Below are 14,544 nucleotides of genomic sequence, written 5' to 3' on the forward strand. Positions count from 1 at the left end.
GCCAGAGCGTGGGCGGAATTTCTGTGCGTCTGTGGCCACGCCTCCGCGCCTGCTGTCAGAGCCCAGTCTGCCCTCAGTCCTATCCAATCAGCAGCCTGAAGCCGAGTTGGTGGGGCGGGACTAATCGTGAATGGCCAGGACCGAGTGAGGAGGCGGGTTAACTTCCTTAGGGTTGTAGTGCAGATTTTTAAGCGTTTGGGTTTATGGGAGCTTAGTGAGGGAGGAATTATGGGAAATGTGGTTCAGATGATTCTTTCAGCCAATTTGGTGGCTACGTGTGGCTGATAGAAGGCGAGAATTTTAGCTGATGAATCAGTTAATGTTTGGTTGATGCAATATCCTAGAAAGAAATATTTATTATTTTATTTATCGTCTATTCATTTATGACATGTTCTTCCTTTTGAAATTCATTTTCTATCCTTTCAGAACATATCTTCCTAACAGAAACTTTGGGAAAGTGCAGCACAATGTAGAGAATGAAATAACAATTATTCATAATCTCACCATTGAAAGTTCTCAATTTTTTAAAACTTTTCAATTTGGAGTCTCTACAGTTTCCCTTCTCTTAACGTGCAACTCTCAGAACTCTTTTTAAAGGTAGGATGGAAAATATCCACAATCACAGATTGGGCTTGGATTTTTTTGTTTGTTTGTTTGTTTTGTTTTGTATTTAGGTTCTCTATTTTTTGACTAATGTATACATCTGCAAATTAAGAAAGACATTGTTTTAGTCCCCAGGCACCCTGGACTACTCCTGTAATCTCAGCAGCTCCTGAGGCTGAGACAAGAGGATCATGAGTTCAAAGTCAGCCTCACTAGAAAGCGAAGTGCTAAGCAACTCAGTGAGCCCTGTCTCTAAATAAAATACAAAATAGGACTGGGGATGTGACTCAGTGGTCTAGTGCCCCTGAGTTTAATCCATGGTACAAAAAAAAAAAAAAAAATAGCACATATTGTTTTAACATAATAGATTGTGTCAAGAACTGAAATAAAATTACATCTAAATCACAATTTTATCTCTTCTCCTATTGCTTGGAACCAGATGTTGGTTAAAAAAGAAAAAGAACCATTGGATGATGTCCAGACTCCAAAAGTCTGAAATCTGCAAAACCAAGTTTATCAGTCAGTGACTTCTGTCAAAGTTCTGGGTAACATTGTTTATATAATTTTGTGACTTAAGAATTTGACTTTCATATTTAAAATATAAAAATATGGGGCTGGGGATGTGGCTCAAGCAGTAACGCGCTGGCCTGGCATCTCAGGGCGCGGGGTTCAATCCTCAGCACCACATAAAATAAAATAAAGATGTTGTGTCCACCAAAAACTGAAAAATAAATATTTAAAAATCTCTCTCTCTATTCTCTCTCTCTATCTTAAAACAAAAAATTAAAATATAAAAATATAAATAAGAGACTGTAATAATTGAGTTACAATCAAAACACTCCCTAGAACCTATATAAATTCTTTATCTTTTTATCTCTTCCCTCTGTCAACTAATGATTTGAGAAATCACTAGAATATTTAATGAGGGTGAAACTAAGAATTATTTAGTTGTTAAAAGTTCAGAATTTAAAAATTGGAATTATAAAGAACAGTGTTAGCAAACACTGAGCCACTTAACCCAAATGTTTATATTTTCTACCATTAAAAGGCAAACAACACTTGCAAATTAATTGTGAAATGATATTATCTTTTTCGTTGGTTTGACATAAAGTCACAGGAAAAAAATTACTATCAACTACTGTCATTTCCTAGGAAATGCTAATATTTTGGCTTAATTGTTTCATACCTTTGTAAAATAAAACATTACTAGTAATGGAACCATATTTTCTTTCCCATTTTTCCAGTAGCTCTCATTATTTTGACATGCATCCTTGCAGTTCACCTGTGTATTTTAAGTTTCACTTACTGGTATACAAAAAAAAAATGTTTTTAAATTTTTACTTTAAAGTTTTACTGTTCTGTAAGTGAATTCTATGTTTTTTTAGATGTAAGATGGAATCTCACTATGTTGAACATACTGACCTCAAACTAGAAATCCTCCTGCCTCAACTTCATGAGTAGCTAGGATCAAAGGCATAAGCCACCACACCTGGCTCCATGATCTTCTTAATTTAATCATGTTTTATTGTGTGGATATTAAATGTTTTATTTATTAGTTTCTTAATGAAGGACATTTTTTTGCTATTATACACAATGCTTTAATGAACATAAATTTATGTTTTTTTCATAGACCACTTCTCTCTTCATTGGGTAATCTCTCTCTTTATTCCTATTGTTTCTATTGTTAAATTCTTCTTTAGATATTGATATTTCTATACTAGTTTTATATTGCTTAATTTTTGCCTGATGAACAGTGCCTGTCTTTATGCTAATGAACTGATGATACCAAACTTATTTTTCAAGCCTAGACTCCTCCTCTTAGCTCCAGAGTCACATATCCAATTGTATACTTAATAGCTCTATTTAGTTATCTAACTCAATACTCAGATTTCAATTATCCCGAATAATAAATCTTGATTGGCACCTCTTCCTCAGAAGAGGTGACACACACTTGTAATCCCAGTCGTCTTGGAGCCTGAGGCAGGGAGGATTTCGAGTTCAAAGCCAGCTTTAGCAAAAGCCAGGTGCTAAGCAACTCAGACCCTGTCTCTAAATAAAATTCAAAATAGGGCTGAGGATGTGGCTCAGTGGTCAAGTGCCCCTGAGTTCAAAACCCTGGTACCAAAAAAAAAATCTTATGAATCTTTCTTGATTTTTGAACACTGACCCCATTTCCCAAATACATACATATACTATGTGAATTTTACCAACAAATCCTGGCTATTTTACCTCAAAATTATATCCTTAGTCCATCCACTTTCTTCTCTGATTACTCTCACTGATTCCTATCTGTTAATCAAATAGCCAGGTAGTTTAATACATTAGTAAACATAAAAAAGAAGTAAGATATTTAGACAATGGTGGAGGGGCTGCTTCTTTAAGATAAGGTCAAAACATTGCATTTGAGCTAAGATCTAAAGGATGAGAGCCAGCCCAATAAAGATAAAAGAGCATTCTTGGCTGAGGCTACAAGTATAAAGAACCTGGTCAACTGAATAAACAATTATTGAGCAAGCCAAGTTCATCAGTGAGATGATATTCTGTCACTGTCAACAGTATGAAAATGACGAAAACAAGAGTAAACACTATGAATCCTCTACTAAATTGCATTTTTTGTATGTTTTTATCATTCCCAGTAAGGTTGATTTGTTAAATGTATAAATATATGTATACAGACATGGAAGAATTCAGTGACTGATGTAAAGTAAGTTCCTCTTGGAATCATTCTGTTGTTATAAAGCACCTGTTTTAGGAATTAACAAATTACTGAATTCCAATTAAGACAACTTGTTTGCTGCTATTGTCACAGATTACCCTGTATATTCCTAACTTGTCCTACAGCCTCAAGTTCTTCAGTCTCAGAGGATGGGAGAAAACTAAATGGTCAGTTCTGCTCCCCCCACCCCAAGAAGTCCTATAAAGAAAGGCAGAGTGGGGCTGGGGCTATAGCTCAGTGGTAGAGTGCCTGCCTTGCACATGTGAGGCACTGGGTTTGATCCTCAGCGCCACATAAAAATAAATAAATAAATAAAGATATTGTGTCCACCTATAACTAAAAAAAAAAGGGGGGGTAGTGGTGATCTTGACCTTCTGAGGTTCTTCCACTGTAATGCTTCCTGCATGACTTTTTAGAAAGAAGAGAGGACTAAATAGCCGGGGTCACCTTGTAACTTCATAATCATTAAACTTTGTTCAAACTTTTGCTGCCTTTTCTCTTAGCAAGTACTTCATGTTATCTTTCAGTTTCTGAAAGTCCTCAACTGTGTTCCACCCAGATTTGTTTTCTCTTGCCTAACAACATACAAAAAGTTAATTATTTCTTCTTCTTCCAACCCATAGAACATCAACTCTAATGATTACATGTTCTACTTTATCAATTCAAACTTCATTTAAGAATTTTTTTTTTCAGTTCTGGGGCTCGAACCCAGGGCCTCATGCATTCCAGGATAGTGCTCTATCACTGAGCCATATCCCAGTCCTCATTTAGGTTTGAATTATCAAAAACAAACAGAAAACAAGATGAGATTTGAAAATTGTTACCTCTGGAAAATAGTCATGTGTTACTGACTGGGAAAAATGAGACATAATAACACAAAATATTTTTATCCATTCCAAGAGCAAACTTTAGTTCTTGTCTCAAAAATAGCCAGGACTTAGTACCAAAGTGACAGTCATTATCTATCAGCAGATTGTTTACAAAGTAGCTATATAGAATTGTATGATTCATTATAAATCTCTTTTATCTCAAGTATTTTCTAGATATGATATGATGTTTTGGCCAATAAGTAGTCTCAAATGGGCCATAAAGATTCCAAAGGAACAACTATTTCAGAGACAGATAAATTTCAGTCATATTCCTCACTGAATCACCCATAGGCATATGGCAAAAACAAAAATAAATCATTTCTAAAGCTATATACCAGTGTCTTAAGCTTCAAAGTACCTACAGGGTTTTTTTTTCTTTTTAAAAAAAACATGTTTTTTAAAAGATTCATTTAGACAAGAAAATGTTTTTTTGAGCACTGCACTTAAAATACTGACATGGAAAGTAAATAACATGAGTATCTACAAGAAGATAAATAACCATCAAACAAACCCACTATAGGAATTCTCAGACACAGATCATAAGGCAATCATGTTTTTTATTTTAAGTAACAAACCACAAGATTGAGAATATTAGCAAGGATACAGAAAACTAAAAGCAATTTAGTATTTATAAAAAAGAACCAAATAAAAATACCAGGATTAAAATTTCTAAAAATCAAAATGAAGAACTGGGTTGGGGATGTAGCTCCATGGTAGAGCACTTGCCCTTCAGGTGAGAGGCCCTGAGTTTGATCCCCAGCACAGAGAGAAAAACAAAACACAACCAAAAAATCAATATATGAGTTTGTCAGCTAATAAGACACAGGAGAAAAGTGAATTGGTATATTAAGCAATACATTAAAAGAAACCAGCCATAATGAAGTGCAAAAGAACAAAGGATAAAAATATGATAAAAGAAAAAGATATATGGAACATCGAAGAATATTTCAAAAGGTGGTGGCTGAGAGTATTCTAGCACTATTGAAAGAAACTGATCCATGTTTTAAAAAACCGACTGATTCTCTAATCAGATTCATATAAAGAAATCTTTACCTAGATACATCTTAGTGAAACTACAGAAAACCAAAGACTCAAGTTCAAAGATAAAGATAATAGACTTGATTTTAAAATATTTTATTTTAAAGCTATCATAATTAGGCTGTGGAATAGGCATTGATTTAGGTTAAGTATAGATTAGGTGGAATGAAATAGAATAGAAACCTAGAACCAGACTTACACATATATGAACACCCTACCTACAATAAAGGTATTTGTGAGAAGAGGGAAGCCTTTCATTTAGTAGTACTGGGAATATTGGGTATTCATTTAGACAAGAAAATAAAATTTTGGCTTGTATATCACAGCATGCACAAATACTAACTCCATGTTGATTATGGACCTAAAATGAAATGTAAATTAAAAATCTCTTAGAAAGACAATATGGAAGAATATCTTCATGACCTCAAGACTATAAAAAAATGTAAAACATGACATTAAAAACTATCACACAAAGGAAAAGGCTGATAAACTTGAATATGTTTAAATTAAGGGTATCTTTCAATCAAAAGACCCTGCTGAGAAGGCAAAAAGGCAAAACATAGCACACAAGAAATTATTTGCAACATATATAAACAATAAATCTCATATCCAATGAGAATTTTTCAAAGACATCCTCCCACCAAAAAATGAGTACTAAACACAAAAGAAGAAAGCCATTTTTTTTAAAAAGTTCACAGGAGTTCAATTTCATTGATTATCAACTTTATTAATTATTATTGCAAATTAAAAGGAGCATGAGATACAGTCCACACCAACTAGACTATCCAAAACTAAAAATTCCAATAGTACACATGTTGGTGTAATGTAGCAGAAGGAAAACTTCTAAACACCTTGTCAAGTAAAAATTAGTACACTACTTTGGAATTTAACATTGGTAAATTTGGAAGATTAAAAAAATGCATAACAAGCATATGAATCCCAAGGAGATTATATATATATATATATATATATATATATATATATATATATATATATATATATATACACACACACACACACATACACACATACAACAGCATTATTTGTGATATTAAAATTGAAAACATATAAGAATCCATCAACTATAGAATGGAAAAGTAGTATACAACAGTGAAGATGAATGAACTAGAGCTACTTGTAACAATACAGATGGATTATTAGAAGCATAGTATTCAAAAAAAGAAGCAAGTTGCAAAAAATAAAAATCCAGTATGAGCTTATTTATAGCAAAGTTTTTTTTAAAAGGCAAAACTAAACTATTTTAGGGATTAATGCATGCCACTACAATTATAAATAATAGTAAAGAAGCAATAAAGTAGGAATACTGATAACTTCTATGAACTAAGAATGATCAGCAATGGACTTGTAGACTTCTGGGATTTGGGTGATATTCTTTCTGGACTGGAAAAGTAGTTACATAGGTGCTTGCTTGACAGAAAGTTATTACTCTTTACATTTGTGCTTTATGTACCTTTTGTGCTAGAGTCTATAATTTTTAAAAGCTTTTAAAAAGAGTATTTTCTATATACTTGAATTGTATGTTGTAAATTGAAAAAATAGAATGGGAAAAAGGTCTTAATTTTGCTACTCATTATATTTTTAAAAGAAAGGAGGGAAGAAAATGAGGGGTAGAGTAAGAGCAAGTGAGAAAGAAGCAAGAAAGAAAAGAAAAGACAGAGAAGGGAGAGATAAAATAAGCTTGTAGAAGAGTAGGGAAAATCCACACACATAAACCACTGCCCATTGGTTGTCTCTGGGCAGGGAAAGTAGGCTGCCAAAGAGACGGTGTTAGAAGAATTACTTTTTCACTGTATATCTTTTTTGGCCTTGATTTTCGTACCGTGTAAACATATTACCTATTCAAAATTAAAAAAAAAAAATTAAAATACCTAACAAAAAAATTTGCCAGTAATTTTCACCATACGTATCCACAAGGGGTCACTATTGAATGAATTTTAGGTCCTACAGAAGAAAAAATCATTTTGAATTTTTTGTACTCTCATCAAGAAGTGAGAAAGCATCTTCATTTATGTTCTTAATTCATATAACATCACGTTCCAGAAAAAATTGCATCTTGCAAATATGCAAAAATAAATAAATAAATAATATACATTTCACCTGAGGTGAAAAGCACAAAAGACTAGGTAGATTATAAGGTGTGAAGAACTAAAGTATGACAATTACATAACTAAAAATCTTGTACAGGAATATATTAATTCCTGAAAAAATTTTCCCTGTTAGCTCCTGCTAAAGAATCCGTAGTTCCCTTTAAGTGAAATTACTGGTAAGTCTTCGTTATAAGAATAATTCATGGATAAATTAAAAAACCGTGCCATCTTATTTTTTTTCTTTTAAAAAAATCTGTGCTAGTTATACATGACAGTAGAATGCATTTTGACATATAGATGGAGTATAACTTCTCATTCTTCTGTTTGTACATGATGCAGAGTTACAGCAGTCATGTACTGTGTCATCTTAAATACAACATGTTTAGAGGCTTCAGATGAGGGAAGTTCCATTCATAGTTAATTATGAATGAAAATGAAACTAACAAATGCATAGAAAAAGGGGAAGAACACAAGACTGTTTTTAAAACCCCGTGTCTTATACATAAGATAGTGTCTTCACTTTGCCAGATTTTTCAAAATTTGGTTATTGCAACAAATCCTGCTTTTTCTCAAAGTTAGGTTGATTGGACTTTGGCTACTGATGGGTTAAGTGCTAGCAAGGGACCTTAGCCCTGACCAAACATTTTGGTTGGTTCACAGAGAACTGGGATTTCAGCAGTATAAAGACCAAGAAAAATCAGTGTATAGGACAGAGCTCCCTCAGTGACAGAAGCAACAATTGTGAAAAGTGCTTTGGCAGTTATGGACTCATCTGATATTCAAAGGAAAAAAGTAGCTGTCATCGGTGGTGGCTTGGTAAGAATCTATTCAGATGTATTGTTATTGTTAGTGTTGTTATATTAACTGTTATTACTCTTAATAATGACTGTTCATCATTTGTACAGATTAATTTCTTATAAAACTTTTCTAATATTTAAATATGCCTGTTTTAAATATAGCACTGATTTTTAACTTGTTCTTTTCCAGGAAAGTTATTTTATATTCATTAAGTACAAAGATGTCTATTTCCCTTCATCATTTTGGTGTAGAATTAAAATAAATAAATAAAGCAAATTGAAGTTTATTTTCTTCCCAAATAAGCTATGTTTTAATAAACAGATATTAGTCTTAATAGTCATTTCAATTAAAACATTGACTTCACTTTGGTTAATAACACAGTTAATACTGTTTAATGAGAATTAGAGTTAAGAAATGTGAAATTAATGTTTTAAATCCTGTTGGATGGTCAGTAGTTATTTGAGTAATTGGGAACAATACTTATGTAGTTGTCTGACTTATTTGGCTGCTCCAATGCTGCACCTAGCATGGAGGAGTGAGGTGCTCACTGGTTACCTGAGCAAGTGAGATAAAAGTGCTGGAACTTGGCCCACACCTAGAAAGAGAGAAGTGTTGATTTTTTTGTTTCCTTAGTTTTAGGGCCAAAGCTGGTTCTCTATTGAATATGGAACAGCCTCCAGAAAACTAAATTTTTTCTTCCCTCAGCAGAGTACCTCTTTTAGAATAAAAATATTCCAACTAGTTAAAATTTAATCATTTTTGTTTTCACCTTTGGTCAAATCATTTGCAGGCCTTTAACTCATAGGTATTCATTCCTTCACTCATTTATTTACTCAACAAAAAATTATTGAAGGCTTAACACCATATGAGACTATATAGAGATTGGTAGATTTATGCCACACAATATACAATGAATGCTAATTTTGGCTTTTGTTCTGCTTTCTTTATTGTCTTCTCCCCCAAGTGCTAGGACATTCCTTTCATATTTTGAAATTCAAATTTCAAAATGGTAAGGAATGTTGTCACATGCCGTATGGGTCACCGGTTGTGACATATGATTTTATTGCTTCATACCAGACTACTACCCAGTTCTTTTCTATCAAAATATTATACAAAATGAGAATCCATTAATTTAACAAAATCATATTGTGTATTTACTCTGTGTGAACATTGTTTTCAGGAGTAGGGATACAGGGATGAACCAACAATGAAAACAATGGAAAAAAACACATAAGATAATTTCAGGTAGGGATGAGCTCTATGAAAGAAATCCAGACAGGGTAATGTGGTTGTCCTGAGGGTACCTGTTTAGAGTGTGGTCAAGGATGACCTCTCTAAGGAGGAGTTTTTTGTCCAGAAATATGAATGATGAGAAGGAATCAACCATGGAAGATCTAGAGAAAGAGCATTTGGGTGAGAGGAAACTGACAGAAGGGAAACCCTGGGACTTCAATGAGCTGCAACTGTTCAAAGAGCAGAACAAGACCAGAGGAGCAGCTGGTCAGGCTGGAGAAGCTGGCACAGCCAGATCTTGTAGGATCTGGAAGGCCAGGTGAGAAGATCCAGATTTTATTCCAATTACAATGGAAAGCCATGGGAAGATTTTAGGGGGAAAAAATAGCTGACTTTAAAAAGTCCTTCAGGCTTTTACATGGAAAATGACTGGGAAAACTTAAAGAAGATAGACCAGTTAGAAAGCTGTTGATCCAATACTTGGACGAGGGCAGCAGTAAGGATGTCTCTTAAAATGTCTCTTAGAACTTCAAGGGGAGAGAGAACAAATTTGTGATTGGATATATGATTTTGGAAGGCACAGATATGTGGGTGTCATCCTCATTATGGAATCACTTCATACATGTGCCTTCGAAAGATCTCAGCTTTCATTCTGAGAGTTTGTGTCTTACAGCTGTAGATGATAGATTTTGTCATGGATTTATAGGCTAAATGTATTGATGGCAAACTGGCCCCAAATGGTGTTTCTGCATTGTCCGAATGGCGTTGCATTAAGAGAAGCAACTGTCCTTCAACTGAAGAGAAATTAGAAGCAGGTAGAGTCTTTAATGTGGTCTGGTTAAAACACTGAATCTGGAATCTAATCAAAACTCACTATAAAATTTTCTAAAAATAATCTTGCCCTCACCAGTTTGAATCTCTTTTACATGCTTTGCAACTACTCCAGGAGCAAAACAAAGGAAGATCAAGCAGTTTTCTTCTGCTCTAGGCTGTCACATTTTTCTTCCCAGCTCACGTAAGACTCTTTTCTTTCTCCCTTCTCTCTGCTTTCTCATTTCCCTCTTATTCTTATTTCGTTCCTGTCTGGTAGCTAGGCCCAAGAGCCAATGGGGCAGGTAGAAAGATGGTGTGGATCAGGAGTTGCTGAGTTTTTGCCCCACTCATCAGATTTGACATTTGGTAGACTACTTCCTTACCAGGATTTTAGAAAAAGAAATCAATGTGCACCATATAATTGTTTATAAAGCTAAAAATAAAATAACTTGACTAGCCAAATAGAAGTGAATTGCATGCAATTAAATGTAATGCAATTCTTATTTTTATTTAATATATTTTCTGACACAGAAATATATTCACAATATACCATACACTTTTTAGGAAAAAAAATGATGATAAGAAATATACATATATATATATATATATATATATATATACAGATATAATATATGGATACAATTTTAAAAGAAAATATCATAAACTTTATATATACATACAAAAATGTGACTACTGGTTGACTAGTAGTAAGATTGTGGAAGAATGCCATCTTTTCTTTAGCAATTTTTTACCTTGTTGATAGCACTTTCTTTCTTTCTTTCTTTATTTATTATTTATATGTGGTGCTGAGAATCAAACCCAGTTCCTCACACATGCCAGGCAAGTGCGCTACCACTGAGCACCAGCCCCAGCCCACAAGAATACTATCTTTATTCATGTTTATCTGTACTTCCTAATTTTTATTAAAAATTTTGGGTCTTACTATGTATCAGATATTGTGGTTTGTGCCCAAAACAGAAAGATCGATGTAAATATCATTTCTGCTGGGGGAGTCAGATTAGAAATGCAAATAAATAATTCAACTCATTGTGAGAGATGTTACTACACATATTGCACGTATGTAGAATTGCAGAAGAAAAGGCAAATAAGTAATTCATAGGAGGTGAGGAAAACTGCACTGAGAACATGAATCTTGAAGGAAAGATAAAAATTTTCCAAATACATAAAGCAGAAAAGAATAGTTCAGGCAAAAGAAACGCTACATTTAAAGGCATGAAATAAAAAAGTGCATGGCATATTTAGTTTCTAGTGAGGCAAATGACTTGAACAGGTAGAAACTGGGGAAGGAGAGGGTTAGTAGAACACCCCTGCAATAGCCCAGGCAAAAAGTAAGGACGCCCCATGTAAGAGGGTGTGAGTAGGAGGAGATCTGTTTTGAAAAAGATTCAAGAGGAGCAACTAATAGGCCTTGTTGCCTAAGTATATTATAGGTAGAGAGGGTTGTTTGACATTACCTGAGCTATCCTGGTAGGTAAATTACTGTATGCTGTTGCCATTTCCAGAAGATATAGAATTCAGAAGGAGAGGAAGGTTTATGAACACAGCATACAGGAGAAGGTTGAGGGATAAGAACAAGAAAAGTTTTAGTCATGTGGAGATGGAGATGTCTGTCAGCACCATAGTACACAGATTCTATAGTCAGAAATAGAGCTCAAGAGAAAGATCAAGGCTCTTAATTAACCCCAGAATCCCCACAGAAAGAACGTAGGATGTTCAAAAACAGACCATGAAGATCACTGATTGGTTTTAGAGACCAAGTGCAGATGTTTCAGATCAGAAACTTTAGGGTAAGGTTTAAACAATAAAATAGACTTAGACATAACAGATGCAATTCTAGCTGGTGCTATAGTTACTAACAAAGTAGGAAGACATTTTTATGTGCCTATTACATAATAAGTAGAATTATTCTGATTTTTTTTTTCTCATTACACTGATATGTTCAAACATCACTTTTTTTTTTTTTGGAGGGAGATCAGGTAACCAGGGATTGAACTCAAGGGCACTCAACTACTGAGCCACATCCCCCCAGTCCTATTTTGTATTTTATTTAGAGACAGGGTCTCATTGAGTTGCTTAGTGCCTCACTTTTGCTAAGGCTGGCTTTGAACTTATGATCCTCCTGCCTCACACCTCCAGAGCTGCTGGAATTACAGACATGCACCACTGCGCCTGGCTTAAAGATCACATTCTTGAGAGACAAAATTATAGTTCCATGATACAATACATATTTCAAGAGATATAAACATGTTTTTAAAAACTTTGATAATAAACTTAGAAACACCTATGATCCTTAGGGAGATTTTTATGTTTCGTTAACAATAGTTGACATGTGTTTAAAAATCATATTACCAGATTAATTTAAAACATATTATAGGGCTAGGGGTGTGGCTCAGTGGTAGGGCACTTGCCTAGCATGTGTAAGGCCCTGGGTTCAATCCTCAGTACCACATATAAATAAAGAAAGGTATTGTGTCCATCTACAACTAAAAAAATTTTTTAAATATATTACAAAAAGAGGAATGAAATGCATGAATTTTTATGATCATTATTTCCCTTTCCCATTAGGGTCAACATTTGTAAATTAAAAGGTATGGTGTATTAGTTAGCTTTCTGCCACTATAACAAATACCTGAGATAAATCAACTTACAAAGAGAGAAGGTTTATTTTGATTCGCAATTTGGGCCTGTGGTGAGGCAGGGCATCATGGTGGAGAGCCCATCGCAGAGGAAAACCACTCATCTCCTAGCAGCTGGGAAGTGAAAAGAAGAAAAAGAAGGGGCTGGGTTCTATAACTCCAGTGATCTAAAAACCTCCCACTAGGTCCCACCTCTTAAACATTCAACCACTTCCCAAAAATACCATACTGGAAACAAAAACATTAATACATGGACGTTTGGGGGACATTCCAAATCCAAACTATATGTATAATGTTCCATCATCATTAGCAAGTTGAATAATTACTATTGGAGGGGTCACAGGAGAGTCAGTCAGAAAACCATACAGTGAAATACGTGATAAATATACTTTCATGTTTACATAAAATAAATTTACAAATAATGTTTTTTTTTAATTGGTGAGACATCCATACTAAGATGGGTTCAAAGCACATGACCCATAAAGAGGGAAGTATAAGGAGTGAGAAAAAGAAAGGAGATAATGATAAACTGGGTAAATCCATAATTATGTAACCAAGGAATCTCCTTGAAGCTCATCTTATGCACAGATGTGCTAGATTGGTTGTTAACAGAACCTTTAATTTACAAATTATTTTGTGATCAAAGCGATTTATTGATTCAGGCTTTGGTGCTTTAAAACAAATACAGAAACTCTTCATAATTGTTCATCTTCTTAATGGAAGCTGTTTTATTTCTCCTGGGTGTTTAATTCTGCCCAATTTCTTTCCCTCACCCAAATAACCTCTTCCCTATTTATGGTCAGGAACCCAGCTGTGCCTGAACCAGGAATTTGTGGAGGCTTAGAATGGTTTATACACCACATTTCTATTTATATCTTTTTATCTTAGTCTATTTGCCAGTCTAACAAGTAAACTGGTTGTGACAGTTTTTCCCAATTAAGCACATTTTACAGAAAGTGAGAAATAGAAACAGAGTTAGAGTCTAAAAGCTACATTATTAGTCACATTACTATCCCTTCCAACTAAACATATATAGCATATAGAAATATTTTTTTCCTCTTAAGTCATTTGAGTCTCAACTGCACAGAATAAGACTCATTAAAACCTTTGACACATTCTAATGACTAGCCTCGGAGAAGACACTTTTATTTACTGCTTTGTTTGTTTATTAAGTACACTGAATATCTGAAAACCAACATTCAACACAAAAATTAACACATTCCAACCTTTATGCTTCTCCTCCACCCATTAGAAGCATAGTTTTGAAGTGTGTCATTCTTTTGTCTTTTTATTTATACTTTTATCATATATATTATGTAGACATATACAAATAATACATATATTTTTAAAAAATTAGATGCATACATATATCTATGGTTCAGTTTTGTCTTTATAAGAATATCATGCAATTTGAAATCATCTGGGATTTACTCTTTTAACTTACAGTATCGCTGATATATTCATATTATTGTATTTCATCAGGTGACTCTGCCATAATTTATTCATTTATTGTGGTGGTCATTTTGTGGTGTGTGCAATATATTTGCTTTTTCATTTAGTTATGAAAAGTGCTGTTATGAACATTCTGGCACATGTCTCCTGATGAACAAACAGCAGAATTTTCTCTGGGCCTTATTCCATGAAGGGAAATTGCTGGTTTGTCAGACATGTGAAAATTCAACTTGACAAGATAATTATAAGCAAAGCAT

At 34.0% G+C, this 14,544-nt stretch overlaps 1 protein-coding gene and 1 long non-coding RNA gene across 2 annotated transcripts in view; both read left to right on the forward strand.

The window, feature by feature from the left end:
• Positions 1-7: 7 nt before the first annotated feature.
• On the forward strand, positions 8-2,185 carry LOC124084995 (uncharacterized). Its single transcript, XR_006849312.2, has 3 exons — positions 8-144; positions 427-597; positions 732-2,185. It is a non-coding gene; the product is annotated as an uncharacterized LOC124084995 (long non-coding RNA).
• Positions 2,186-7,898: 5,713 nt separating this feature from the next.
• The window catches only part of Kmo (kynurenine 3-monooxygenase), a 49,875-nt gene continuing 43,229 nt past the window's right edge, over positions 7,899-14,544 (forward strand). Inside the window, 1 exon segment of the mRNA XM_046432530.2 lies at positions 7,899-8,150. Within this exon segment, the coding sequence (XP_046288486.1) occupies positions 8,097-8,150 (54 nt within the window). The 5' untranslated portion in view covers positions 7,899-8,096.

The sequence above is a fragment of the Marmota monax genome, unplaced genomic scaffold (genome assembly GCF_021218885.2).
Source record: "Marmota monax isolate L192 unplaced genomic scaffold, Marmota_monax_Labrador192_F-V1.1 WCK01_AAM20220418_F8-fsc00090, whole genome shotgun sequence".
Lineage (NCBI taxonomy): Eukaryota > Metazoa > Chordata > Mammalia > Rodentia > Sciuridae > Marmota > Marmota monax.